The sequence below is a fragment of the Rhea americana genome, unplaced genomic scaffold, assembly GCF_003343005.1.
Source record: "Rhea americana isolate MKP2758 unplaced genomic scaffold, rheAme1 scaffold_478, whole genome shotgun sequence".
NCBI lineage: Eukaryota > Metazoa > Chordata > Aves > Rheiformes > Rheidae > Rhea > Rhea americana.
Window position 1 is genome coordinate 119,087 of NW_028186621.1, and position 25,997 is coordinate 145,083.

Here is a 25,997-nt window from a genome sequence, read left to right on the forward strand (position 1 = left end):
AACATCTCCATTGCAGAAAGGAGAAAAAATTGAGAATCCTACTTTCAGAGATGGGAAAAAAGAAAAAACAACCCCCAAAACAGCATTTCCCAGGTTCTTGCTTCGTGGCGGTTACCATGGCACCCCGGGACCTTTTCCTGGCCACATCCTCCGGTGCCGTGAACCTCGACACAACCTTTTACATCGCASGGTCTTAAAACCATGCGCCAGCCCTGGAGCCAGCTGCATTACAGCTGTGAGCGACCTGGCCGCCCTCTTGCCGCCCGGCGCGCTCTCCAAGCAGCTTTTCCTCCCTCCCCGTCCCGTATTTTAACTTGTACTTTATGAGTTTGCAATTCAGGAAGCAGCTGGAGGAAAGAAACCGGATTTTTAGCTCGAGGTTTTATTTAACTACTCGCCAAACAAATCGGTGCTTCTCCGTGTCAGTGCAGAGAGAAACCCGATGTTTAAACAAAACCCCCAAGAATACGTGGGGGGRAAAAAAAAAGAAAAACGTCTGAAGAAACAAGAGCAGCCTTGGAAAAGGGGTAAAGAAAGCAAAACAAAAACCCTCAGCCTGTCCACCACCAGTGCATTGCAGGGTTTTTTATATTTATAATGAGCAGGCGGACGAAGGGCAGAGCCTCGCCAGGACGCAGAGCCCGCGCGTCTCCACCTGGCCAGCCCCAGCGTGGAGGGCTGCCGCGCAGGAGGAGTGGATTGGGGAGACGAAAACACCCGTCCTCCGGCTAGTTGCGGATACGACGAGCCGACGGTCGGGAAGGGAAGTGGCTCCCCGGCCGCTTTTTGCGCACGGTCCTGCCGCCCGGGTGCCGGGAATGGAGCGGCGCTGGCTGCCGGCTTCAGCAGGACGACTCGTCCCGCTGGGCAACGTGGCAGGATTTGCAGAGCAGCTGGTTGCCCAGCGGGTAGCAGCCGTTCTCCGTCGGCTCCGGCGACAGCGGGATCCGGCAGCGCTGCAGGCGGACGGAAAGAAGGGCTGAGGTGCAAAATTTTCAGAAACGGTGGGCCGAGAGTGACCTGTGCTGCCGGCTCGGCCAGCGACTGCACCCTCGTTGCGACAGGCGTCGGTGCCGTTCGCAGCGGAGGGAAATAAATCCCGGCCGCGGGGATTTTGAGGCGGGGGGAGGCCGGTTTCGCTCGCGTCGCCGCGCCGTGCCGCGCCGTACCTCGCAGCAGTAGCAGCTCTCATGGAAGCTGCGCCCCAGGCACTCAATCTTGTAGGTGTCTCTGCCCTCGTGGGGGATGATGGGCTGCTGGCAGGCACCACAGACGGAGGCATATCTCCTGCCGGGGAAAAAGCAGGCGCTCAGCTGGCCGCACGCGCCCCACGCCACCGGGCACCCGCCACCGCCRGCACCCACCTGTAGAAGTCATCCACGCAGTAAACCTCATCGCGCTCGCCCGCCGCGAAGCTCGCGTCGCCCAGTGCCCGGCCGCAGGCGGCGCAGGCGAAGCAGCCCGGGTGGTAGCCCTTGCCCAGGGCGCGCACGATGCGCTCGACAACAGGCGCCTGGCACCTGGCGCACTTCTCCAGCGCTGCCTGGAGGCGGCGGGGAGGAAAAGCCGTGAGCCCGCGGCGCCTTTCACTTCCCGTTGCCCCGCTTGGGGCGAGCCCCCAAGGCCGGCTACCTGGTAGCAGGCGTCGCAGATGGGGCGCCCCTCTTTTCGGTAGTAGCGCCGGCCCGCCAGGAACCGCTGGCACGTCCTGCAGGTGAAGCAGCCGGGGTGGTACTGCTTGCCCATCGCCTCCACGGTGGGGTCCCCGGGGCCCACAGGTTTGTGGCAGAAGGCGCAGACGTCTGGGAGCATGGAGAAAAGGTGGATGGGAGAGCGGCGTGGGGGGGGCAGGGACTCGGACCTCCGGGCAGCTCTTTTTCTCCCCTCATCTCGGCAAACCGGGACGTGGAGCTGGGAGAACTCGCTCTGGCTGCGTAACCCGCCGTGCTGCGCGCCTCGGTTTACCCCTCTTACCTCCGGAAAAGTCCCTTTCTGGATGCCCGTTCACGTCACGCTGCGGTGGCTGCGGCGCTTCGGAGAGGAGCGGGAACAGCGGCGATGAAGGGCACCGGGCAGCCGGGTCGGGGCCGGAGAAACCTAGAGCAAAATGTAGAAATTCCGGATGGCGATGCCAGGAGCAGCCTGGCCTGGCGCTAACCCGCCCCGGGAGGCAGCGGCACTCGCGGACCTGCCCAGAAAGCAAACGCTGTCTCGGCCAGAGAGGAGCAAACAGCACTGATAAGGCACCCGGCAAACACGGCGAACCACGCGGGAATTTGGGAAAAAACCTGGGAGCGACCGTGCTTTTCCCAGCACTTCCAGAAACCAGCCAGGCACCCGGCGCCGCATCTCTCTCCGAGCAACCCCGGCACGGGAAAAACGCCGCCACGTTTTCCCGCAGTGCCTTGGGGCGCCGTGCTCCCGCCGCCCCGTTTCGGCCCTCACCTCCGTTGGACAAGCCCGGAGTGCGTGGGGCTGGCCGGCYGGCGTCCAGCGCATTGCCCTCCGGATGAATCCAGGCCTGGCGGGTGCCCGGAGATTTCGGAGCCTCAGAAGGAGCCAGGCACACCTGGGGCTGTATTTGCCGCGCGCCGGCCGGTTCCCTCCGCGGCGGCACCAGGGTGATGTAGACGGACGAAGCGATTCGCTTCTCCGCTTTTCCCGGCAGCATCTTTGGAGCGACGCCTGGGAAAAGGGAATAAAACGAGCCAAACTTTTCCCAAATTTCCTCCAGCTTTGTGGCCGGCTGCTCTTCCGCTGCCCGGTGTCACCTCGACCCTCCTCTCCGCTCGCTTCTCCTCCGCCTGTGCCGCCCTCCTCTCCGGAAGGAGCCAAGTTGCCCGGTGCCGAGCTGGCGATCGCCGAGCTATCGCGCTGCGGCGGAAAAGGGGGAAAAAAACCCACACACAAAAAAAACCCCACAAAAAACCTAAAAAACCTAAAAAAACTTTAAAAAAAAAAAAAAAAAAGCTAATGTGAACCATGTGCTCTCCTCGCGTTCCTCTTTGTGCTGGGGCTGGGATGGCCATGGTCCCCGAGCGTCCCTGTGCCCGCCCGTCCCCCGTGTCCCTGTCCCCAGCCTCCACCAAGGTGCCCAAAGGAGGGGGGCACCCGAGCATCAGCCCCCCCCCCCCAAAAAAAAAAAAAAAAAATAAGGGAGGGAGCTGGCGAGGGGAGCGAGCCCTGGGGCCACCTTCCCCGGGTGGCCCTTGGGTCCCTGTCCCTCATTGGGGTGGCCCTCGGGTCCCTTGTCCCTCACCAGGGTGGCCCTCGGGTGCCTGTCCCTCATTGGGGTGGCCCTTGGGTCTTCTGTCCCTCACCAGGGTGGCCCTCGGGTCCCTGTCCCTCACTGGGGTGGCCCTTGGGTCCTCTGTCCCTCACCAGTGGTGGCCCTTGGGTCTCCTGTCCCTCACTGAGGTGGCTCTCGCAGTCCTCTGTCCCTCACCAGTGGTGGCCCTTGGGTCTCCTGTCCCTCACTGAGGTGGCTCTTGCAGTCCTCTGTCCCTCAGCGGCGGTGGCCCCGCTGTCCCCTGTTGCCCACTTCAGAGTGGCCCTCTCAGCCCCTCGTCCCCACGTGGGGCAGCTCGGTCATCCCCCTCCCATTACCTGGGGGATGGTCCCACGTCCCCCACCTATGGGTGGCCCCACTGTCCCCTGTCCTCTACCTGTGGGGGGGGGTCCCTATCCTCTAACTAGGAGGTCCCTTGTCTCCCTGTCCCCTGTTGGGGTCCCCTGTCCCCTGCCTGGAGGTGGCCCCTGTCCCCCACTGGGGTGCCCTGTCCCCTACCCGGAGGTGGCCCCTGTCCCCCATCGGGGTGCCCTGTCTCCTGCCTGGAGGTGGCCCACTGTCCCCCGCCGGGGTGCCCTGTCCCCTACCTGGAGGTGGCCCCTGTCCCCTGTTGGAGTCCCCTGTCCCCTGCCTGGTGGTGGCCCCTGTCCCCCGCCGGGGTCCCCATCCTCTGCCTGGAGGTTGCCCCTGTCCCCTGCTGGGGTCCCCGTCCCCTGCCTGGTGGTGGCCCCTGTCCCTTGCTGGGGTCCCCTGTCCCCCGCCGGGGTGCCCTGTCCCCTACCTGGAGGTGGCCCCTGTCCCCTGCCGGGGTCCCCGTCCCCTGCCTGGAGGTGGCCCCTGTCCCCTGCTGGGGTCCCCTGTCCCCTACCTGCGGGCGCGGGTCCCTGCGGGCGCACCGGCGCGGCGGGGCAGCGGGAGGGGGGGGGGCAGAACCGTCCGTCATCACCGCCCCTTCCTACCCCTCCTCCTCCTCCTCCTTCCTTCCTTCCTCCTCCCACTTTCCTCCCCGCCTGCCCCACGGCCGCCGCTTTCCATGCTGGGCGTGGTGGTGGGGGACACGACCGTGCCGCGCCGGGGGGTGCCCCATGGGCCCAGGGTGTCCCATGGGCCTAAGGCTGCCCCGTGCTCCCAGGGGTGCTCCAGGCACTCTCAGGGTGCCCCATGCACCCCAGATCACCCCATGAACCCTGGCATGTGCCCTGCACCCAGGGTGCCCCATATTCCCTCAGGGTGCTCTGTGCACCCACTGGGTTGCCCTATGGGCCCTAGGGTGCCCCATGCACCCACCAGCGTGCCCCAGGTTGCTCCAAAAGCCCTCAGGGTGCCCTGTGCACTCCAGGTTGCCCCATAGGCCCTGGGGTGCCCCATGCTCCCAGGGTCCCCCAGGTGCTCTCAGGGTGCTCCATGCACCCCAGGTCACCCCATGAACCCTAGGGTGCCCCATCATCTCTCAGGATGCCCTGTGTACCCCTGGTTGCCTTATGGACTCTCAGGGTGCCCCAGACACCCACCAGGGTGCCCCATGTGCCCCAGAGGGCCCCATAGAATCACAAAATGGTTGAGGTTGGAAGGGACCTCTGGAGATCATCTAGGCCAACCTCACTGCTCAAGCAGGCTCACCTTGAGCATGTTAGGCAGGGTTGCATCCAGGCGGGCTTTGAATATCTCCAGAGAAGGAGACTCCACAACTTCTCTGGGCAACCCTCTTCCAGTGCTCCGTCACTCTCACAGYGCAGAAATTCCTCCTCACGTTCAGGCGCAACTTCCTGTGGTTCAGTTTTTGCCCTTTGCCTCTAGTGCTTTCACATGGGACAGCTGAAAAGAGTTTGTCCCCGTCCCCCTGACACCCTCCCTTCAGGTACTTCCACACATTGATAAGATCCCCCCTCAATCTTCCCTTCTCCAAGCTAAAGAGGCCCAGCTCTCGCAGCCCTTYCTCAGAGGGCAGGTGCTCCAGCCCTCTGATCATCTTTGCAGCCCTATACTGGACTCTCTCCAGTAGCTCCTTGTCTCTCTTGTACTGGGGAGCCCAGAACTGGACGCAGTACTCGAGATGTGGCCTCACTGGGGCTGAGTAGAGCGGCAGGATCACCTCCGTCAACCTGCTGGCAACACTCTTCCTAATGCACCCCAGTATACCATTGGCCTTCCTGGCCACAAGGGCACATTACTGGCACATGGTGAGAGCTGATTGTCCACCAGGACTACTAGGGCCTTCCCTGCAGAGCTGCTTTCCAGCAGGCCAGTGCCCAGCCTGAACTGGTGCCTGGGCTTGTTCCTCCCTTAGGGCAGGACTCTGCCCTTGCCTTTGTTGAGCGTCGTGAGGTTCCTCTTTGCCCAGTTCTACAGCCTGTCCAGGTCCCTCTGAATGGCAGCACAGCCCTCTGCGGTATCAGCCACTCCTCCCACTTTGCTATCATCAGCAAACATCTCTGTCCCTTCACCCAGGTCATGCATGAAGAAGTTGAACGAGACTGGAGCCAGCACTGACCCCTGGGGAACACCGCTAGCTACAGGCCTCCAACTAGACTCTGTGCCATTACTCACAACCCTCGGAGCCCTGCCTTTCAGCCAGTTCTGAGTCCACCTCGCTGTCCACTCATCTAACCCACACTTCCTGAGCTTATCCAGGACGATGTTATGGGAGAGAGTGTCAAAAGCCTTGCTGAAGTCAAGGTACACAACGTCCACTGCTCTGCCCTCATCTACCCAGCCAGTCATTCCATCAGAGAAGGCTATCAGATTGGTTAAGCAGGATTTCCCCTTGGTGAATCCATGCTGGCTACTCCTGATCACCTTCTTCTCCTCTATATGCTTGGAGATGACATCTGGAATGGGCTGTTCCATCACCTTTCCAGGGATGGATGTGAGGCTGACTGGCCTGTAGTTGCCTTGGTTCTCCTTCTTGCCCTTCTTGAAGACTGGAGTGACATTGGTTTTCTTCCAGGCCTCAGGCACATCTCCAGTCCTCCACATCTCTCCTGTGTACCTCAGGGTGCCCCATGCACCCCAGGTCACCCCATCAGCCTTGGCATGTGCCATGCACCCAGGGGTGCTGTTGGTCCCTCAGGGTACCCTGTGCACCCTAGGTTGCCCTATGGGTCCTCTGAGTACTCCATGCACCCAGTGGGGTGCCCTATGGGTCCAGAATGCCCCAGGCACTCTCAGGGTGCCCCATGGGTCCCAAGGTACCCCAGGCCCTCTCAGGGTGCCCCATGAATCCAAGGGTGCCCCACAGGCCCTAGGGTGCCACAGGTACTCTCAGGGTGCCCCGGGGGTCCCTGTGCACCCTAGGTCACCCCACGGCCGCAGGGCTGCCCCTCCACCTCAGGGTGCCCTATGGGCCTTGGCCCCTCTCCCACCCCCGAATATGGAGCMCTGCCATGGGGGTCTCCCTGGCCTCTGTCTACCCCGAACCCCATGGCTGGAGCAGCATTGCCGCAGGCCTCGGCCAGAAACGCTTTATTTTCCCGCAGTTTCCAATCACGGCTTGGCCGCCAGACCCCGCGGGCGCGAAGCCTCCARTCCCTGGTGTGCGGCGAGGACGGGGTGGGGGCAGCCATGTTTGGGGACACCGGCCCCGTTTCCTGGCGCCCACTGCGGTCACCCTCAGGATGCCGTCCCCAAGCTGGAGCGCTGCGAAGACATTGCCGGCGCCGCTGAAAACTCTCCCTGCTGCCAGGCCGAATCCTACGGAGGAGAAAGCCCCAAAGGCAGCTGGGTYGGAGCAGCTGGTGATGGTGGTGGTGGGGAGATGAGGCAACCCCTCACCCCGGCATCAGGGCTGCTGGGCCAGCGCAGCCTCTCTCACCCGCTGCCTGCAGATGTTCAGCATGACGCTGGCGTGGAGGAGGCACCACATCTCGCCCACCARCGACACCAGGACGCTCAGGATGTCCGCCCAGCGGCCCACAGTGAGCAGGAGGATGAGGAGGCCGCCCATCCTCACGAAGACCGTCTGGTAGACCGGCGGGCCCTGCTCCCGCTCCTCTGCTGGAGATGGCGTCGTCCTYGTCACCGGGGCCGCCGTGACGCCCAGTCGCACCCCGCTCCCCCCTGGGGACGCCCCGAGATGCCCAACGAGGCCGTCTGTGGGGCGCAGTGAGGACAACGCATCCCACAGTCCCCCAAAGTCGCTGCAGAAAGCTGAGACGCCCCCCTGAAAGTGGATCTTCCACCCCAAAAGTGGCTTTCCCGCTCCAAAAGCGGGTTTCCCGCCTCGAACCGCCGTGCCGCCCCCACCTCACCTTGCATGTAGACCACCAGCAGCGCGTAGCAGATGGTGAGCGGTATCCAGAAGCGCGCCGCCTCTGCCGGCCCCAGGAAATCCCGGTTGAGCAGCGCCACGGCGGCCAGGTCGGCCACGGCGAAGGCCACGGCCAGCGCCCGGCGCAGCAGCCCTGGCATGCCRTGGCCGGAGGTGAGCAGGGCGATACAGACGCCGCAGTAGCGGGCCCGGCTGTGCAGCTCGTAGAGGGCGCAGACGTGGCGTGCCAAGCGCCGGGCGCCCGCTGCCAGCAGCCCCGCCAGCCCGGCGGCCAGCAGCAGGTTGCACGTGGCGTGCGGCGCCCCGTTGAGCAAGAAGCCAAGGCCGCAACGGATGCCGCAGCCCAGCGAGTACTGGCACAGCAGGTAGAGCTGGCTGCCGGCGCCGTCCTGCGGGAAACGGGGTGCAAAAGGCGGGTGGGGGGTTCCCAAGGGCGCTGCGGTGGGCCACCACGCCTCAGTTTCCCCCGCTCACCTTGCCCTGGGAGAGGAGGGCAGAGGCGGCCCGCAGGGAAAACTCCAGGGCCACCAGCGCGGCCACCCGCGAGCYGGTGGCGGCCAGCGCCGCGGTGAGCAGCGGCACGTGCAGGGCGTCCAGCAGCCATCGCTGCACCCGCAGCGCCTCCTTCTCCGCCTGCCGCTCCGGCTCGCTGCCCGCGGGGAAGGGAAAAGAGAACAACAACAACAACAAAAGTCAGCGGGGCCGGTGGCGGCGAGGAAGAGGAGGGCACAAGCGCCCGAAAGCAAGCGGCCGCAGGGAGCCAGGGCGAGGGACGCTTACTTGGAGCACCGCACGTAGAGATGAACCTTCATGAGGCTGCAGAGCACTGACACGGCGCAGGCGCCCACCAGCCCTGCGGGAAGGAGGCGGCGAGAGAGATCAGCGGCACCCGGGCGTGCCGGTTGCCCGGTCACCCGGCTGCTGGGCTCTCACCTTGCAGGAGCCCATCCAGCAGCGCCCAGCCCCAGGCCAGGCCGGGCAAAGCCGGCAGCCAGGAGCTGGGGGAAAACATTTTTCAGGCAGCCAGGCCGGCTCAAAGGTCCACAGGACGGAAGGAAGGAGCCGCCAGCTGGTAAATCATTGCCTCAGCCTGGTTGGGAACAGCTGAGCTAAAAAAGCAGCTGGGGCCGCCTCCGGGTGCAATAAATAAATAAATGAATAAATAAATCCCTATTTTTAGGGCCGCCTCTGCGTGAACTGCTGGCCGCTGGCTCTCCTTGGAGGCGAGGCAGCTCCTGCCTTGTGCTGCCTCATTCCCCGTCCAGACCAGGGCCGAACTGCCGGTGGTGGTGGGGAGAAGCACCAGCAGCCTGAGCCGTCCATCCTCTTCCTCGCCAGCTCCAGCAGTTCCCTCTGCTCCGGCCTCAGCGTTTCATCCTCCAAAGTGCCCCAAGAAATGGCTGGGAAAAATCGCAAGCCAGGGAGGAAACGCAGCCCCCGACGCAGAAATTCCTACGGCCAGATCTGAGTTACCAACGAATATTTATTTGGGGGGGAGGGGAAGGAAGCAGATGTATATATACATATACATTCGGTCACATACGTTTTTCTCCCCCCAAAAAGGCCCCATGAACATATATTACAGAAGAAGGTCTCCCGCTCCTTTTTTCTTTTTTTAAAAATTTTGCAGCAGTCGCGTGCCATCCCTTGGCTCCCCCCACCCTTCCCTCCGCCTTACAGGGGAGAGGGGGCTGCGCTGAACTCGGCGAACCGTGCCTGCGAGCTCGCCGCTCAGCCTCGTCGGCCGGACGCACGCATGCAGCGAGCGTGCCCCGGGCAGAGACGTGCTCTCACGGCCGGGTGACCCCGCGGTGGGGGAAGGAAGGCGGAGGTGAAGCGGTGCCGTACTCGGGTGATTGTATTAGCGAGGGTAAAACATGCGCGGTAGCGATTCAGGCTTCCAGTATTGCCATGTCCGTGACCTACCTTGTTCTAAAATGAACAACTAGTCAGTCCCAGCGCCGGGCGCCTGGGCCTGGCCATGCTCCGGCCTGAAAACAGGGGCTGCCCCAACCCCAGCCCACCCCTCTCCCAGCTTTGTCACTCGTAGGATGTTCTTCCTTGCCAGGCAGCTTGTCCAGAAGGAGCTGGATGACGCAGGAGAGTCTTACAACGAAAGCGGCCTCCGTTGGCCTCGTCTCCAGCGTGGCAAAGCATCCGCTGGTCCCCGCGGAGGTGGCAGCGCGCGGGTGACCCGCTGCACGCCCCCGGCRCGGTGGAGAGTGTGGCCGGGGGCCCATGTCCGCAGGCAGGCTCCAGACAGGTACTGCGTGATGGCAGGAGGATTTGGGGTGCTGGCTGACTTCAGAGCAGCCAGCTACAGGTGCCAGGCCTTGCGCAGCGGTGGGAGCGTGCTCGCTCGCGCTCTCTCTCTCTCCCGGAACAGCCGAGGTTGTCCTGTCAGCCGTCCTTCCCCCTGCTGGGGTTAACACCATGGGTCCCGCTCGGCTCGTCCACGGCACAGGCTATCGCTGCGCTGCCAGGCGCTGTCGATGAGGCTCTGAGCGTCTTCGCATTTCTTCTTCATGGCGGCATCCAGGATGGCCTTGTGCAGAAGATCTACCTGAAATGCGGACACTGGACAGTCACGCTGCGGCAACACTTTCCTCTCCCTCTTGTCACAAAACCACCTCAAGCACCACCTCTAACAGCCGTTAAAGTCCCTTGCGCAATCCTGGTGACAGAGGGGGACAGGGCTGTCCCAGGCTCCTCCCCGCTCCCTTTGCCAGCCCTGTGGGGTAAACATCCTCCCTGGCTGGTCTTGACCCACGCTGGCTCCCCCTCCAAATCCAACATCCCATGTCACATCTGATGCCTCACCACAGGAGAAAAAGGAGGCTCAAGCCATGCTGCATTCACTCTGTGAGGCTCCCCCTGGTCTTCACCTGGTCATTCCCCCTCAGTACTACCTCCCATCCCCTCTGCGCTTCACAGCTGCTAGTTGAGGGATGGTGGGAGCTGCCTTGACCAACCTCACTGCCATGGTTATACAGATGCAGAAGAGCTTTGTGGCTCCCTGCTCTTTGCGGGAAGGCTGGGCAGCTGGGTTGATCCCACCTTTGGGCAAGGAAAAGCCACAGCCTCCTTCCTTAGGGCATATCGGCCCCACTTGCCCTGCAACTCTGCGAGGAGTGTGATGCAGCTCGCGCACTCACCTGGTAGATGTTTTTCCATGCAGTGTTCAGCGCAGAGAGGAACCTCTCCAGTTCTGTAGTGCAACTAAAATAGAGGACCCAGGGGGGCAGGAACTGCTTGCGGTCCTGAGCAAACTCCTAAAAACCAAGGGAGAAGCCCAAGGGGGTTAGCACAGCAGCTCCAGCCTGGGCTGAGATTAACCAAGCTCCACCGCAACACACCACACTCACTAGGATACAGTACTCCTTGCCAGCCTCCGTGGAGACAGTGGTGATATCCGTCAGCTCCACAGTGCCCAGTGAGCGGAAGAAGCTTGTCTGGCAGTCCTCGTGGCAGGTGAAGGCCTTCTTGTCTGTCAGCACAAGGCAGCAGGGGACACAAGGCGTGGGGGCAACACCCTGCGGGATTACCTGTGCGGGTGGTGAAGGGGACTTAAAACCCAGCATGTTGGAGCCCCTCTCCATGGACATCCCAAGCTTCCTGTGAGGAGAAGCCCTTCTTCTAGCTCACAGGGAAACTCTGCCCCTTCCAGCTGGCCCTCAATCATCACACCAAGGTCCTTTCTGCAGCTCCACATTGACGACTCCCATCTCAGGAAGCTCAGTCCCTGCGACTCCCCATCCCACGACAGGAAGGACTATGGGAAGGCTGAGCCCCAAAGCAGGCTCTGGGTGAAGGAGGGTGCTCACCCCTTTGGAGACAGCCTGGCAGAAGTACTGCATCCAGTCTGCCATTTCAGCCTCATTGTCGGCGCTGAGCTCCAGGGAGGGCCGGTCCGTCAGGATCACCTGGAAGGAGTGGGGCCGGTCGGTGGTGTTGGAGCGCCGGCATCCCCCGCACTGCTCGCCGCTGGGAAAGAGGGTGAAGATGGACATCAGCCAGGGAGAACAGGACAGACTGGTCAGTGCTATCCTATTAACATCCCCTGCCTCCCTGTGCTGCACATTGCTTCCCTTTCCCCACTAGGACTCCAGCCTTTAGTGGCTGGAGCTGATCTCCAGCAACCCATGTGGTTGCTCCAAGAATGACTCCATCTGCGCACATCACAGTGGAGTGTGAGTTGGACACAGTGGGTTTGCAGTTGTCTCTCAGTGTGGCTCTGGGAGAAAGGCTCGTGGCCCATCAGAGGCCGATTCCTCATCAGAGGGTCAGTTTGGCATGCAAAAACTGTGAAGAAACAAACCCACCTCCACAACAGGCTTGAAGCCAACCAAATGAACATCTATGCCTAGCCAAGAGCTAGGAGGGAGTTACGTTATCCAGCCACCGACATGCAAACGTCCTGCAGCATGGACTAGGTCACGATCAGCCTGAAAACACCTAGAGGAGCTCTGATCCCCAGATCTCAATGAGAGAGACTCTCCTGAGTCTGAAGGCTGCTACCTCCCACTGCTTACCCCATGTTGATGGAGAGCAGAGGGGTGACGTCTGTGCGGTCCGGGTACTGGTACAAGATCCCATTACTGCCATCGAGGAAGATGAGAGAGACAGTTGGTAACGGGAGTCAGCTCAGCCCTGATGACCATGCAAACATCCCATGGCTACTCCTGCCCTGCCCTCTGCAAACACAGCCCCGTGGGGGTGTGATCCCACTGCCAGTGGCCAAGACTGGGGGCTTCATCTCAGGTTCCCAGGTGGCCCCTCTAGGTCCCAGGACATTCTGTGATTTCCTTCCCACAGCTCTGTGGCTCACAGCCCCACCTCAGCACCACGAAGCAGGTCTTCCACTGCTCTTTGCCCAGGTACGAGGTCCCTGCCTTGTAGTGCAGGATGCCGTCCTTCGTGACTGCATTTTCTGCAGAGGCATAGCTGTTGGGAGCAGGCCCCAGCGCCTCGTCCATGGGGTCCTCCCAGTGGACGAGGCCGTAGAAACGCACGACTACATCACATGCCTGCGAGGGATAGGCAGAGAAGTGAATAGGAGGGATTCTCCCATGAGCCTCCACCTCATTTAGTGACGGCTGAAGTATCCCAGCTCACCTCGCACTTGGACTCCTGAGCCACAAACTTTGCGAGCGCCAGTTTCTCCATGGTGGCATCCGTGAGGATACTGGGGTAAGGGGGCTCCCGGCACCCTTTGATCATAGCTGACTTCAAGGAGACCAGGAAGAACCTAAGAAGAAAATAGAGATCTCTTATGAGGCCTGACACTGTATGAGGAGAGCTAGGGTGCCAAAAGGGCTTCCTGGATGTGGGGCTCAGTCCTGGGGACCCACTTTTTAGACTGACAGAGATGTCTAGAAAGGAACCCACAGTCCAAAGGTAACAGGGACTGCAAAGTCTGATCTCCAGGAAGGAGCTGGGTGGGCTGTGAACTGAAAGAGCACAATGGGAGATGGACACCTATCCTCAACACAGATGACAACATGGCCCTCAACAGGCACCGGTTACCTTCACCAGGGATTGCAGTGTATTTCCAGGGAAGCCTCCGTAGCGCTTGCGCTGATTTTTAACTTTTAATATTGTTCAAAGCATTTCCAGCTGTCTGCAGAGTTTGGTGGGCGGCATCAAACTAAACCTCACACTCCCACTGGCTGCAGGACAGCGAGGGTCTGTCACTGGAGTTTCTCGCATTTCCCAAATCATGCCAGGACTCCAAGGCACTGGCTAAGGCCCTGTGCACCCCAAGGAAAGTGTCACAGTTCGCCGCATGGTCCTTGCTTACTCTGTGAGGGCGACGTCTGCAGTGTCAAGCAGGAACTGCTTCCTCCGATTGGTGCACACCAGAGTCACCGTCTGCTGATCCAGCCCAACCTGTGCCACATAAGGCAGGTTAAGGAAGTGGGATGGGGAACAAAGTTTTGCTAAACTTCGCAGGAAGCTCCTGTGGTACCATTGTGAGGCTCTTGACCCTCCTGCAACCAAAGAGATGAGGCCTGACCCCATCCCTCCCCAAAACCCATTAGTCCCTCCTGCTCAGCTGACCTTCAGCCCAGCTGCTCCAACCCAGCCTGCACTCACTGAAATGTAGTCCAGTTCATTATAGGGAACGGCCTCCTCCACCATGTACGGCTTCTCTGCTGCCCCTGGCACAGACACAAAGAGCCATGTGAATGGGGGCAAAGCAGCCCAATGCTGCCCAAATCCAGGCTGCAAGCCATGGATCAGGCAACTCTTGCTCCCCTTGGCTTTCTAGCCTGCCAAGGGGTTAAATCTTTGCTAAACAAGAGTCCTACAGCTGTAGTTGCAGGCCATCAGGAAGGGATACCTTTACGGATCAGATACACATAGCAATCCGTCAGCAGGACGTAGATCAGCTGAAGGTTTCCCTCCATGTGCCCGGTGCTCATTCGGATCATCTATGTGGAAAGAGAGGAAAGAGTAGAGCTCTTAGGCCACAGCTGAGGCATGCATGCAGCTCAGGTCTCTGTGGGAGAGCAGCCTGGGGCACCTACTCTGGTGTGACTGCCTTACCCTGAACAACTGCTCCTCGTTCTCCCGAAAGACATGGATCATCAGCAGTAGGAGATGGTTGTTATCCACCCTGTGAAGACAGACAGCAGGAAGAAGCTGAAAGACAGAATGGAGAGATATGGGGCAGAAGAGGGCCCAGGAAGGAAAATCCTGTTCCTTATTGAACGTGTCCATGTTTAGGGTGCATGTTGGCCCCCCAAGAACTTCTCCTCCCAACCATCACCCCTTGAGCATCACCTTTATCCTGGAAAAGGATAGTCTTTGCTCACCAAACTGAGGATAAAGGGAAAAGCGTTGGCTCAAGCATCAGGGCTGTTTTGTTTGGAAGATGCTCTCTGTGCTCCCACAAGGACCCCATGTGCTTAGTCAAGCTAAGCCAGCCTCACCTGAACTCAGAAGGGTGGGTCAGCTCTGAAGGACTGCCCTGCCCTTCCTCTACACCAGAGTCCTCGGCACTGCTCGCAGAAGGGCTGGGCTGCTCTTTCTTCAGCTCGCAGACAGCYTCTGGGTTGGTGGTTTCTGTTTGGTCAATGTGGGGTTCATCAGCCGCCYCCCCAGACTCTTCTACTCCCCCAACTGCTTTTCCTTCTCTGCTTTCTTCTTGTTCAGGAGCCTCAAGGCTACCAGAAACATGTGGCGGTTGGCCAGGCCCTGGAGCGTCATGGTGGCTACCACCTGGTGCAGGAGTGTTTGGACTCTCAATGGTAAAGCGGTAGAAGTCCATGGGGGCCGAAATCCCCTCACTAAGGTCGCCAGAGGACGATCCATCTGGAGTCTCCCCTGGCGTGCCAGTCCGAAAGGACTGCCTGGGGCGCTCAAGTGGGGCATTCCAGCCACCAGGATCCAGCTGCCCGTTCAGCCTGTCCATCACCTTGCTCAGCGGCTGCCCCACGCTCTCCATGGACGTGTCCTTCATCTCAGGGATGCGTAAAGCCAGCTGGCTGAGGGCAGAGCGCTCACTAGTCTCTTCCGGCCCGGCTGGGCTTGGCTCACCACCCGGAGGAGCAGGACCATTGTCTCCCTGTGGGTCATCTCTGTCACTCAGCCCATTCACACCACTATCTACACCAGCCTGCTGGGTGCTGGCCTCAGGCACTGTGGGTGCAGAGGTGTTCACCGCTTCCTCTGGTTTTGCTTTCTTCTTCTTGCTCGCTTTCTTCTTCTTGGCTAACCTGCATAGTGAGAGACCAACATAGATGTCATTTGTCTTTACCGCTTAGATTTTGGCAATACAGAAAGTGAGTCCCATCCTGCCCCCAAAATCTTCTTGTGGGATTATACATGCTCTAGGTGACCCTACTGAGCAGGGAGGTTGGACTAGATGATCTTCAGGGGTCCCTTCCAACCTTACTGATTCTATGATTCTATGATTCTACGATTTTATCCCCAGCGCAGAAAAATTATCCTCTTAGGAACATTATTTGATGCCACCTCTCTAACTGCAGACAGGCTTCCCCAGGTTCTGTGCCAACTATTTTAAGAAAGGCAGAAAAAAAACAGTGCACGGAGACAGTTTCCACTCATCTAGAAGAACAAAGAGGTGTCTTCTGCTGGACATAACAACTCGAGTCTCTTTTGGCTGTGAAGAGGATCACAAAGGGATGTGRAGCAAAACTAGCATAGGAGAAATCACTGTTTGAGAGCAGGATGCTGGGAAGGACGTCTTCCTGGAAAGGGAAGAGGATGGGGGAATGCCACGTCTCTGGCTGCCAGAAGAGGGAGATGCAGCTGGGAGCCCACTCCAGCCGAACAGCATACTGGGAACCCAGTTGCGGAAGTGTTCGGATCGCCAGTTCCCAAGGCACCAAACTTCTGCCAGGTCACTTGGCACCATGGCCCTCCCATTTAGGAAGTGAGCACAGTGCTCTCCTTTCTACTGGAGACCGGAGATCTCTCCTCTGTGCCTCCAGTCTGCCGGGAAAAAATAGGGCATGAGGGTGAAGCACAGGCCTGCTGGGCTGGTTTTGGAGCACCTCATTCCAGGAACGTTGGGCACAYAGAGCTTTGTGCTCTTTGTCTGGGTTTAGGAGCTCCTAGGGACCCCGGAAGCTGCAAGGAGTCAGACACAGGCCAACAGGTCTGCAGGCACATCTCCCTCTGTGAGTTCAGCCACAGTTCATTGACAAACAGTAGGAAAGAGGGGAGAGAAGATCTGAGAGCCAAGGACGGTGCAAATCTGCCACCAGCTGGAAAAAGCTTGAAACAAAAAGCACATGGCTTCCTTTCAGCTCTCCAATACAGACTGCTGGGCACAGAGATTTATGCCACCCCGGCAGTTCTATACCTACCTGATGACCTCCAGCTCTGCGCAGCTCTCAGACTGGTCTGTTCCTTCAGGGGTGGCTTCAGTCTTCTCCTGGGAAGCCGTGTGCACTGGTGTGGTCTCAGTGGAAGATGGCGCGTCGGCTTTCTCCTCATTGAAGGGGTTGTAGCGCTGCGTGGGGCTCTTCACGGAGGCCTTGCTGCCGTTTGCCTCTGAGGTGGTGGAGCGTGGGCAGCTGAGCGTATCCGTGAGGTCTCCATCTGGTAAAGACAAGAGTGGAGAAGCATGGTTAATATCAGACACTGCCGTCAGCCCAGGAATCCCTGTAACAGCTGGATGTTAAATCAAGCAAAGCTGCGTGCTGGGGGCTCAGCGCCGGGCACTAAATGGTCACAGTACTGCTCGCAGAGCACTGTCGTCCYCCCTCCAGGGACTCCTGCAGACACCAGGCTCTTCGCGAGGGGAACAGAGAGGCCAGTGGGAAAACCAGTGTTGCTCTGTGTTCTGCACCCATTGCAATTAAGAAAAAGCCTGGAAACAAAAGCTCACACGGCTCAGCTGCCCAGGAGCCTGCACATGGATTAAGAAACAGCGGCAGCATCCCTGTGTAGGAACTGATGGGTCTCGGGGCTGCAACGCTTCTTGACGAGATGACAGCTGCAGGCAGGAGAAACGTGCAGGGGGAACTAGATGGAAATACCTGTACCTAACATGAAATCAGGCTTGCAAGGTTGAGCTGCCATTGCTCCTTTCCTCCCTGGGGTCTGAATTCTAGATACGTGCCCAAGCCCTGGGGACACACTCCCATCCCAGTGGTCCCCCGTAGCACCTCACAGAGTGGAGGCAGGGAGATGAGCAGCATTTTACCCTGAACAGGCCCTATCAGAAACCTGCAGCCCCATTTCCTGAAATGGGGGGACAATGTGGAAAGGCCTGAGGCTGGCAGAGCTGCAAGGACACTGTGCTCAGAGAGGGGGTCCCACATCGCTCCATGCTAGCTTCTCTCTGGTCCTAGGAAGACGCTTACTTGCCTAGAAGGGCAATAATAGAGCTGTAAAGCAGGTCTGTAAAGCAACAGTCCTTGCAGAGTGCTTTACAGAGCCAGCTGCTTTGCTCTGCTTGCACAGCACGCACTGGGGACTGGAAGTGCAGAAAGAAGGGTGCAACATTCACCGGGGGCAGAGGAGAGCAGGCTGCAGAGGCAGGTCCTAGCACAACTTGCCCRGCCCGCGTTAGTCTTGACACAGAAAAAGAGCAGCGGAAAAGGGCTGTAGGAGTCATGCTCGCAGTTATCTGTCTGGRAAGTCAAGGTTAAAGGAAGGTTACCCCCTGCCCTTCTCTTCCCCAATACTGTTTATTTCCAAAGCCAACGAGAAACCATTTGGTAGGCAGTGAACCCCTTCCGAACAAAACAACTGCCATGGGAGATCAATACGGGGGTGTATGTTTTGCATGGGAAAATGAAACTGCTCATAAAATCTCATAAAGGCACTTTTGTGAAGGCCTATTTCAAAACAGTGCTTTGTTTCTGCTGAAATGCTGGCCTTGCAGTGCAGAGAGTGTGAACTGTAGCAAGAGAAGCAAATTGGTTGGACTTCTACTGTCCAAATTGCAGACAGGAAAAAATGAAATGTTTAAAAAGCTATTTCATCCAGCTAGCATGTATTAACAGAAAAATGTCTGTTATTTTGCCTAAACTCTAGCTGTTTTATTTGACAGAAAAAAATCTTGGTCCAAAATATAGTATTTTACCCTAAGTGTATCTGCTGAAATTAGAGAATGGCAAAAAACTCCTTAACCTCTTGCTCCATGTCTAAATGGCAAGGAATGCATCCGTACTGCCTGCTGTCACCTACCCAGGAGCTGAGAGACAACCCAAGTCCTCTTCTGCCTGACAAGGGAAACCAGCACTGCCGCCTTGAGGAGTTCACCGGTCCTTGCCCCCGCCATGATGAAGAGGGGCTACAAAGCAACACGCCAGGCTGCTTCATCCCAGCCTTTCCCAGGCGGATCGGGAGAGCAAGCGCTTCGGGAGCCGTGGCAGAAGAGAAATCCCCTTCCCTCCCTGAGCTTTGCAATATTTGCCCACGATTGCAGTATGAAGGGTGCAGCTGGTGACAGCCTGGCTACTCACACTGTGYTGCGACAACAAAAATATCTCCGTGCGTGGGGTAAGAAAGAAGATGAGAGGGAGTATGTTAGAGCCCGAGAGCCATCCACATGGAATTCAGGCAGAACTTCCYCAAATATTTAGGTGGTACTGGCTGAAGCAATTCAGACTGAAGGCTCTGTCCAGTTTTTAGTTACAAACACATGGATGTATTTCCTCTGGGAGAAAAGCAGAGAGATCTCCTACTCCTGTGACACACGTGGCATACGCAGGCTGCCCGTGGAGGAAGGCGAACAAATTCCTCTAACGTGGCCACATGCACTTGGCTCTAAAAGCCAGATGTAGCTGAACTGCACTCAAAATTTCAGCCTCATGTGTCTGTTATGTAGAGTACCAGGTCAGCCAAGTACACGTGTCTAGAAGATACAGAGCCATTGYCAGAGGCAGGAGAATAGCATCTCTGCTCCAGGATGTGCTGGGAGTCAGGAAAAATTCTTTGTGTGGTCTCAGTGGAGATGAGACACACAAGCTCCCCGTTAGGGGGATCTTTTTGTCTCTTTTCTGCCTTTACCGAATTCCATCAAGATGTGGTGTTTGCTGGTTAAGAAATGAACTGGGAAGCATGCAGCAAGCTTCAGGATGGCAGCAATGCAGAGAGAAAACCAAAAGGTTGTAACAYATGAGTATGTCCCACCTTCCCAGTCTCTGCTGGGCATGGACTGCATTGCTGGAAAGACATCTCCAAAATCATAATCTACAAAAACGAGGGATAAAACTCAGGATTAGAAATACAAGTAGTGGGGACAGGGGAGCATGTGATGGGTGTTTGGGGAGGGAGACAGTAGGGGAGAGAAATGAAACAATCTTCCATTGGTATCTGAAATGCATGAGAAAATAGTTAGGGACCATGGATGCAAATGGGAACCAGCCGCACGATGGTTGTTACTGCTGAAGTGGGAGCTGCAATGGGACCAGTGAAGGATAAAGCCTCTATTACGTGAGTTGCTGGAAAGTTAAATGGTGTCATCCAGGGCTTGCGTATCCAACTCCACCATTGATCTACCCAACCAGGGAACCCCTTTGGGAAGCAGCTTCAGCTCTCTGTGCCTCATTTTCCCCACCTCCCACCTCCCACAGATACTGTGAAGTTTGACTCACTAATGTTTGTAAAGCCAGGGGTCTGATTAAGGGGAAAAATTGTCCTCTGAGCTTAAAATCCCAAACTCCATTYACATTCCCAGGGTAGCAAGACGCTCCTGCACTGAAATAGTTAGTGAAGTCAAAGGGCAGGGAAAGGCTGCAGAGACCCCACTGAGACAAACAGGTAGAACGGCAGCAATGCCTTCCTAAAGGGATTTGACACGACTGCCTTCCTGGTCCCACAACTGGGGACAGCATTTCTATGTCCCCTCAACACATGGGGAAACTGAGACACAGAATACCACCACTTCCTGGACACAAGGAATAACCGATGATGATGCTAAAGAATCTAGCTTCAAAACCTGTTGGATCCTCCCTCCAAACCCTTCCTTCTTTTCTTGAGCATCAAACTGCTGTCGTCCAGATGGGATGGAGAGCGTAGCCCAACCCAAGTGACACCCCTTGCCCAATTGATACAGACAGGTAGGAGATGTGCTGGCACTGGGACACATTCCGCTGATGGAGGAACAGGAAAACAAGCCAAGGGGGTGCAGTATGTAGTGAAACAGCTGCTTTTGCCAAGCCTCCAGGGACTGAGGAGATTCCTGCTCTGATGTTTACTGCTGGGTTCCTTGTGTTGTCTCCAACTTACTTAAGATGCTGCCAACAGGCTGGTCATGCCAAAGGATTTGGGGGCTGGTTGGGAGGGGGAGGGAACACACAGGACTTTGGCACATAAAGAAAGCGTCATGGTGCGATACATCAGTGAGATGCTGCTGCTCTGTGCAGACTGGCAAAMCACAAAGCCTCACTGCTCTCTCCCTGATGGCAAACAGCTCTGAACCATTTCGCACTGGCAGCATGAGCCCCGGCACTACAGTTGAGCCCAAAGCAGTGCTGYGTGTCACACCTAAAATGTGCTAAAATGGTGCTAATGCCCACCCCTGCACCTGTATCTTGCTTCCCTGGTTGTTCCTTCTCAATGACTATAAAGACTGCAGTTTCTATCTTGCGAAGAATGGACAACTGGCTAATTTTGGTGATGAAAAGAAGCCTGCTACTTCCAGGTTGGGCAGACCCTTGTCTTGGGGGGAASCCATCTGTATGCAGACTCAGTCCTGAATTCATTGCATCCATTTAACACATCACTACATCTATTCCAGAGCCTCCTGATCTTGCTTCATTGAAACTGTTTCCCMAAAAAAACCTAGCCAAACGTATTCTGGATTAAGAACAGCAGCAGCAGAGCTGTTTCTTCGTGTGAACATGCTTCATGCAGCATAAGAGCTCCCTTCTCCAGCCTTAAGTGGGATAAAGGGGCAGACATACGGCAGATTTCTTCTCAGTTCATCAGGAACAACACCCAGCACAGACAAGCCCTCTCTGATACGGATAAGRAATTAAGTCCAACAACTTATCAGGCTGCTCAAGATAAGATGCATGAGAATAAAAATAGCACCTCTGAGAAGACTGGCTGCCTAACCCTCAGATTGCAGCCATGGAGAAGAGACTTTGGAAACTTTTCCCCACCACCTCCAGCATATATGGACCTCTGGACTGCAGAACAAGSACTTAAAAAAAGGTCCTCTGCATACCTGTGTACCTGCACTGAAATGGGGATTGTGCTCAGATATGGGCCCAGCTTTCGTTCCATGGGGAAATTTCACCAGTTCTTGCAAAAAACACACTCCAGCATGGAAACGTGGACTGATGAACCGGCATACCCCGTCTCAGGTAAAAGGGGTGTCTGCAGCTTAAATTATAACGCAACACTGCCCTCTCATTGCTGCTGGCTGCACCTCCCAACGGAAGAGGTTCAAAGCCAAATTTCTGGGTCTCCCTTTGGTCTCCTCTGGCCTGTYGTCTGCTACATCATTTGGCCTCTTGTCCGGCCAACAGCTCAGCCGATGGGGGTGTGGGAACATGCAGCGCTGACTTTGCAGCTCTAACTACACCCCTTTCCAAAAAACCCCTCTGCCCTCTGAGGCTGCTTACCTTCGCTGGATGGAGCAATGGCGCTGTCATCCCATTCCAGGTTGGTGGAAGTGACCGAGTTGAAGGAGTTGAGGGATAGGCTGTCTGAGCCATGCACTGAGCTGGGCAGGCGGTCCTCAAAGTCCAGCAGATACTGAGGTTTGTAGTAATCTGGCATGTACGGTGCCAGATCCAGGTAAGGAGCATCCTGCAGAGAAAAGGCACAGAGTGCGTCAGGCTCTGAGTCACTGCACGCTGTTATCACAGCTCAGTCCAAACGACTGCACTGCCCTTGAAGGCCCTCCCAGTGCCCGTTTCTGCTGCCTGTCACAGGAAACCCAGTGGCTCCCTTCTTGGCACTACGACACTAAGGGTTAGCCAGCAGCTTTGCGTGCACCTCTGTCTGCCTGGAGGGATGCCAGTGCTTGGTACTGCACCTGCAGAGCTCACCTCCTTTTTATCCTCATCAATCTGCCCCATATCGGGTTGCTCCACGCCTGCCTTGAGCATCTTCTGGACAGAGCCAGAGCAGCACTGAGAAATAACTGAGCAATAGGAATAAATCCCATTGCTGGATCTTCACAGAGCCCAGCCTAGAGCCTTTCCTACAAGTGAGAGCTTCACCTTTTCAGCYGAATGGGAGGAAAGTCAACAAGAAAGCGCCTTGGAACAAGCAGTGAATCTGTAGCACCCAGGAACCTCCCCCCACACACACTCCGCGTACCTGCTATCCCAAGTCCAAGACAGCTAGATTAAAAAATACTGCCCCTCACCAGGTCCAAGTCAAAGCGGATGAACTCCAGCCCAGACACCAGGGTTAAGAACAAGGTCAGATGATCGTGACTGCAAACTAGGGCATTCCTGCAACGTGGGGAATACAAAAGAGCTTTAGAGGAGCGSGAAAGAGAAGAAACAGCTATAAGCACTCTCCTGTTTTCTCAGTCCTGGTGATGTGTCCCCAAGCCACAGTGTAAACAGCCCCAGAGCTCAGCAGCTTCTTGGAAAGCACAGAAGAATATAAACTGTTCACCTGGGGCTGAGAGTAAAAGCAGTAAATAGAAAAGATGCTTGCAGGCCCTCTTATAGAACAGTGCCTCCAGATCTGGGATCCTTGTAATGATCATGCAGCACCTCTGCAAAACCCACAAGGAAAGATCAGACCCTGATCAGCTGCTTGTTCCCTACTGGCTTGTTTCTGAAAAGGAGGGATACCAACACAAGTCCAAATGAGAACAAGCTGGGATACTCACTTGACATAGTACTTGTGCAACAGGCTTAGATTCTCCTGAAACAGCCTCAAATAGCTCTCCAASGAGTTTTCGTTGAGGGCTAGGTACAGCCATGCTCGGCCTAAAAACAAAACAGCAGAGAGACTTATCTTTAGCAAAGTACCAGAGAAGTGAGGTAAGCCTGTAAATAATCACAAATCCATAAAAAAATATAAGATTGTTCATTTGTATTCATTTGAGGGGAGCAACTGCTGGGAAAATCTGTGGGGAAAACACCAGAGGGAAATGAATGAGCAAAATCATGGTCTGGAGTGGGAGTAAGGTAAGAGATTGTGTGATAGCCAACTGGGAAAGAGACACATGAGTGTGTCCTTACAGTGTGATGGGAGCCTGCTGGCATTTTCAGCGGCAACCAGCAGCCAGGAAAGATAGAGGGAGAATCACTCTAAATCAGGGCAGATGCAATTTGGGATATTACAGGAAGGCTGGTGCAGAGAGAGGTGAGGGTGGAATGTGCGCTCAGCTCCGCTCTCACCRATACTTGGGAGCTGAAGGATGTCAGGATAATCAGGCAGAGAGGAGATCTCTGGGCACTGCTCAATGCCGAAAACAGCCTTGGTGGTCCCAAGATCCACTACCAGCAATTCACAGCAGGGTAAAAGAAACATCAGGCAGACAATGGCTACAGCAAGGTGTTCTGGGGCAAGATAGGTRATATGCCCCTGCATCCCATCTGCCAGAAACCCTTCTCAAAAGCACTCCTCAGCCAATTGCTTCGGTTTCACAGCAGCAGAAGCATGTCTAGGTCTCTGACTTCTCAGAGTCAGAGTCAGGTCCTGAGATACTGTGCAAAGCTTGAAGTGGCCGAGATACACAACAGACAGGCCCAGCACGGCTTCTTCAGGCTGTGTTTGAGGTCTGCTGTTAGGATCCAGACAAGTGCTGAGTTTCTAGCTGCAGATCTGAGCATCCAAATGCAGACTTGGGGGCATCTTGCTTGCAACTGGCAACTGTGATTGTTGAGTTTTAATCTTCAGAAGGACGGCCTTCCATCTTGGCTCTGTATTTTTAGCACTATCATGTAGATTCCCATCTCCCTGTCCCAAAAAAGGCAACCTGGACCCAGCACTGAGCTGCCTGCTAGCCCTCAGGGTGTGCCCAGAGCCCCAGACCCCGAACATGTGGCCAGTACAACCTGCCTGGGTCTTCTGCTGGATATTCCCAAGCCAATATTTGTCRTCAAAGCCAGGGCAGTGTCTGTAAATACTCACTGCGCCCCAGGTTGGTGGCCACATGCTGAAGTACTTCTATCTGTTTGATGGCTTCCCGGCGGGTGAAGTGAACAACCAGCACCCAGTAGCCTGAGGAAAGATCTTGCAGCCTGGAAGAAAAGAGGCCCAGAAGAGGGTTACGTGAAGGTTTCTTTTATCTCCATCCCAATTATTCCTTAGAAGGCTTCCCCATACGAGGCAGGCCCCAGCAACAGGCTACAGGCATGTCTACAGGCAAAACATGGTGAAAGGCATCCGAGAGTCCAGAGGGAAACCCAGCAGGCCCAAAATGTGTTGGGCTGCACTCACCCATAGAGCAGAGCATGGTCCAGATGTTCACAGAGCCGCTGCAGGACCTTGTCGTGGTTCCTGATGGCTGGCGTCTCATCTTCGCAGGCAGCAAAGTAGCTCTGCAGCTGCAAATGGAAGAGACAGGATGGCTGAAACAACCCTCTACAGCCCAYCGGGGCAGCAGTCAGACACCTGCACACTCACAACTGGCATTTTAAACAGCATTTGTAACTCTCAGCTTGCTAAATCGTGATACAAGTTACTTTTGTGAAGTAGCAATTGGTTTTAACAAGATTCTAAAGGCAGTAACATACCAGGGAAACTTCACTCACAGAGATTCGTGCACATTTCGGAGACTAACTAGCACAAGCAACTTCCTTGTTAGCCTTCTCCTTTAGAGCTAACATTGCAACTGGGTTTTTGGTAGTTCTTCCACAGTGGTTTAGCCGTCGTAAGCAGTTCAGAATAACAGAGACAAATCTGGACTCTGTTTCTGGCTCTGTCACTGACGCCCCCCCCCCCGGTCTCCAGGTCTGCCTGCGAAGCTCTGGACAGCAAGAGAGTTTGTTACCAGGTATAAATGACGCGCCAAGTCCAGCAAAAGGGGAGACACAGAGGTTTCCTTGTTATAAGAAGCTCAAGTAAATGCTGTGATGATGGATATTGATACTAGACAGCTCAGAGCTGCCCCAGTCTTTGCAACCTTTTGAATAAGGGCTGATAAGGGTTGCCTGGCTCAGAGCTTTCAGATAGTGCCACGTCTCCAAGCTGATGAAGGAAGAGTTGTCCCTGCTAGCTCCTTCCTTCTGTAAAGCAGGACGATTGATCCCAGTGTGGATCAGCAGTGGTTTGCAAGCTGCCAGACCAGGCAAAGGGGCAGAAAGAGGAGACTGGAGACTCGAAGGGTGCCAAGGCAAAGCTGAGACTTCAGGCAGGCGCAGGTAACATTGGAGGCACATAAATATTGGACAACAGCAGCCTGATTCATCCAGAATCATTAGTCTCTGCTGGGGTGAGGCTACATCGCTGCTAGGGAATTACGTCATGTGGTTGCTGCTTTCTCAAAAATCAGGACAGCTTGACTCATCTTTGGTTAACCCGTTTGCCGCTGCAAGAGGCTAGTAAAGTTAGCTCTGAAGTTAGTACTGGCCCTGTAACCTGCTCATAACCAAGTCTTGGAGTGTAAATTGTTTTTCTTTTCCTGCAAAAATCACTTCCTAGAAATCCTAGAAATCCCCTTACACCCAAATCCCATTTCCTCTCCTGACTGACCCACTGGCCTTCTCCTTAGAGCTTAGTGATCTGTTTAGCTCCCCATCTTGCACATACTTCACATTCAGGCAAAGAGGTTACTCTCCCAGGATCTAATCTCAACTACGTGTACCACCTTTATTGCTCTGGTTGGAGACAAGTGAGCATGGTTCAGCTGAGCCGCAACAACACATCACTTGAACACAAATTTTGTGACCTTACGATGAGGCTTGCCAAGCCTCATCAGTTAACATGTTAGTTTTAAAAAATAAAGCCTGCACAGAACAATGTGTTATCCTTTCCAAGCCGTGGGTTTCTATCCAGAAATCATGGGCTGCTCTAAGAACAAACAACCTTGGACAT

At 56.2% G+C, this 25,997-nt stretch overlaps 3 protein-coding genes across 13 annotated transcripts in view; all 3 read right to left on the reverse strand.

Moving 5' to 3' along the window:
- Nucleotides 1-366: 366 nt before the first annotated feature.
- On the reverse strand, nt 367-4,181 carry FBLIM1 (filamin binding LIM protein 1). 5 transcript variants are annotated; one of them, XM_085316677.1, is made up of 7 exons: nt 4,158-4,181; nt 2,446-2,685; nt 1,975-2,097; nt 1,633-1,802; nt 1,365-1,543; nt 1,170-1,287; nt 503-979 (listed from the first exon to the last, which is right to left on the reverse strand). In XM_085316677.1, exons 2-7 carry the CDS (start codon nt 2,669-2,671, stop codon nt 593-595), a joined length of 1,203 nt encoding a protein of 400 aa, XP_085172803.1. In that variant the 5' UTR covers nt 2,672-2,685; nt 4,158-4,181; the 3' UTR covers nt 503-592. The 5 variants fall into 5 exon arrangements, with proteins under 5 accessions (XP_085172800.1, XP_085172803.1, XP_085172802.1 ...); XM_085316678.1 differs by having other exon boundaries at nt 751-956; XM_085316674.1 differs by having other exon boundaries at nt 367-979; nt 1,365-1,802.
- Nucleotides 4,182-6,736: 2,555 nt separating this feature from the next.
- On the reverse strand, nt 6,737-8,945 carry TMEM82 (transmembrane protein 82). 5 transcript variants are annotated; one of them, XM_085316684.1, is made up of 6 exons: nt 8,490-8,945; nt 8,337-8,409; nt 8,031-8,205; nt 7,537-7,945; nt 7,101-7,279; nt 6,737-6,979 (listed from the first exon to the last, which is right to left on the reverse strand). In XM_085316684.1, exons 1-6 carry the CDS (start codon nt 8,566-8,568, stop codon nt 6,899-6,901), a joined length of 996 nt encoding a protein of 331 aa, XP_085172810.1. In that variant the 5' UTR covers nt 8,569-8,945; the 3' UTR covers nt 6,737-6,898. The 5 variants fall into 5 exon arrangements, with proteins under 5 accessions (XP_085172810.1, XP_085172809.1, XP_085172811.1 ...); XM_085316683.1 differs by having other exon boundaries at nt 7,101-7,282; XM_085316685.1 differs by having other exon boundaries at nt 7,101-7,425; nt 8,337-8,535.
- A 76-nt stretch (nt 8,946-9,021) lies between these two features.
- Nucleotides 9,022-25,997, reverse strand: part of PLEKHM2 (pleckstrin homology and RUN domain containing M2) — a 30,638-nt gene continuing 13,662 nt past the window's right edge. Inside the window, exons 2-20 of one of the 3 annotated variants that reach the window (XM_085316679.1) lie at nt 24,402-24,508; nt 24,093-24,202; nt 22,843-22,942; nt 22,366-22,453; nt 21,614-21,800; nt 19,173-19,232; nt 16,394-16,628; nt 14,492-15,277; nt 14,106-14,175; nt 13,900-13,990; nt 13,653-13,717; nt 13,357-13,445; nt 12,672-12,804; nt 12,393-12,583; nt 12,089-12,154; nt 11,381-11,540; nt 10,922-11,101; nt 10,712-10,828; nt 9,022-10,119 (exon numbers count right to left, since the gene is read on the reverse strand). In XM_085316679.1, the coding sequence (XP_085172805.1) occupies nt 9,982-10,119; nt 10,712-10,828; nt 10,922-11,101; nt 11,381-11,540; nt 12,089-12,154; nt 12,393-12,583; nt 12,672-12,804; nt 13,357-13,445; nt 13,653-13,717; nt 13,900-13,990; nt 14,106-14,175; nt 14,492-15,277; nt 16,394-16,628; nt 19,173-19,232; nt 21,614-21,800; nt 22,366-22,453; nt 22,843-22,942; nt 24,093-24,202; nt 24,402-24,508 (2,973 nt within the window). In that variant the 3' untranslated portion in view covers nt 9,022-9,981. The remainder of the gene's footprint in view (nt 10,120-10,711; nt 10,829-10,921; nt 11,102-11,380; nt 11,541-12,088; nt 12,155-12,392; nt 12,584-12,671; nt 12,805-13,356; nt 13,446-13,652; nt 13,718-13,899; nt 13,991-14,105; nt 14,176-14,491; nt 15,278-16,393; nt 16,629-19,172; nt 19,233-21,613; nt 21,801-22,365; nt 22,454-22,842; nt 22,943-24,092; nt 24,203-24,401; nt 24,509-25,997) is intronic. The other 2 variants (XM_085316681.1, XM_085316682.1) reach the window with 2 other exon arrangements.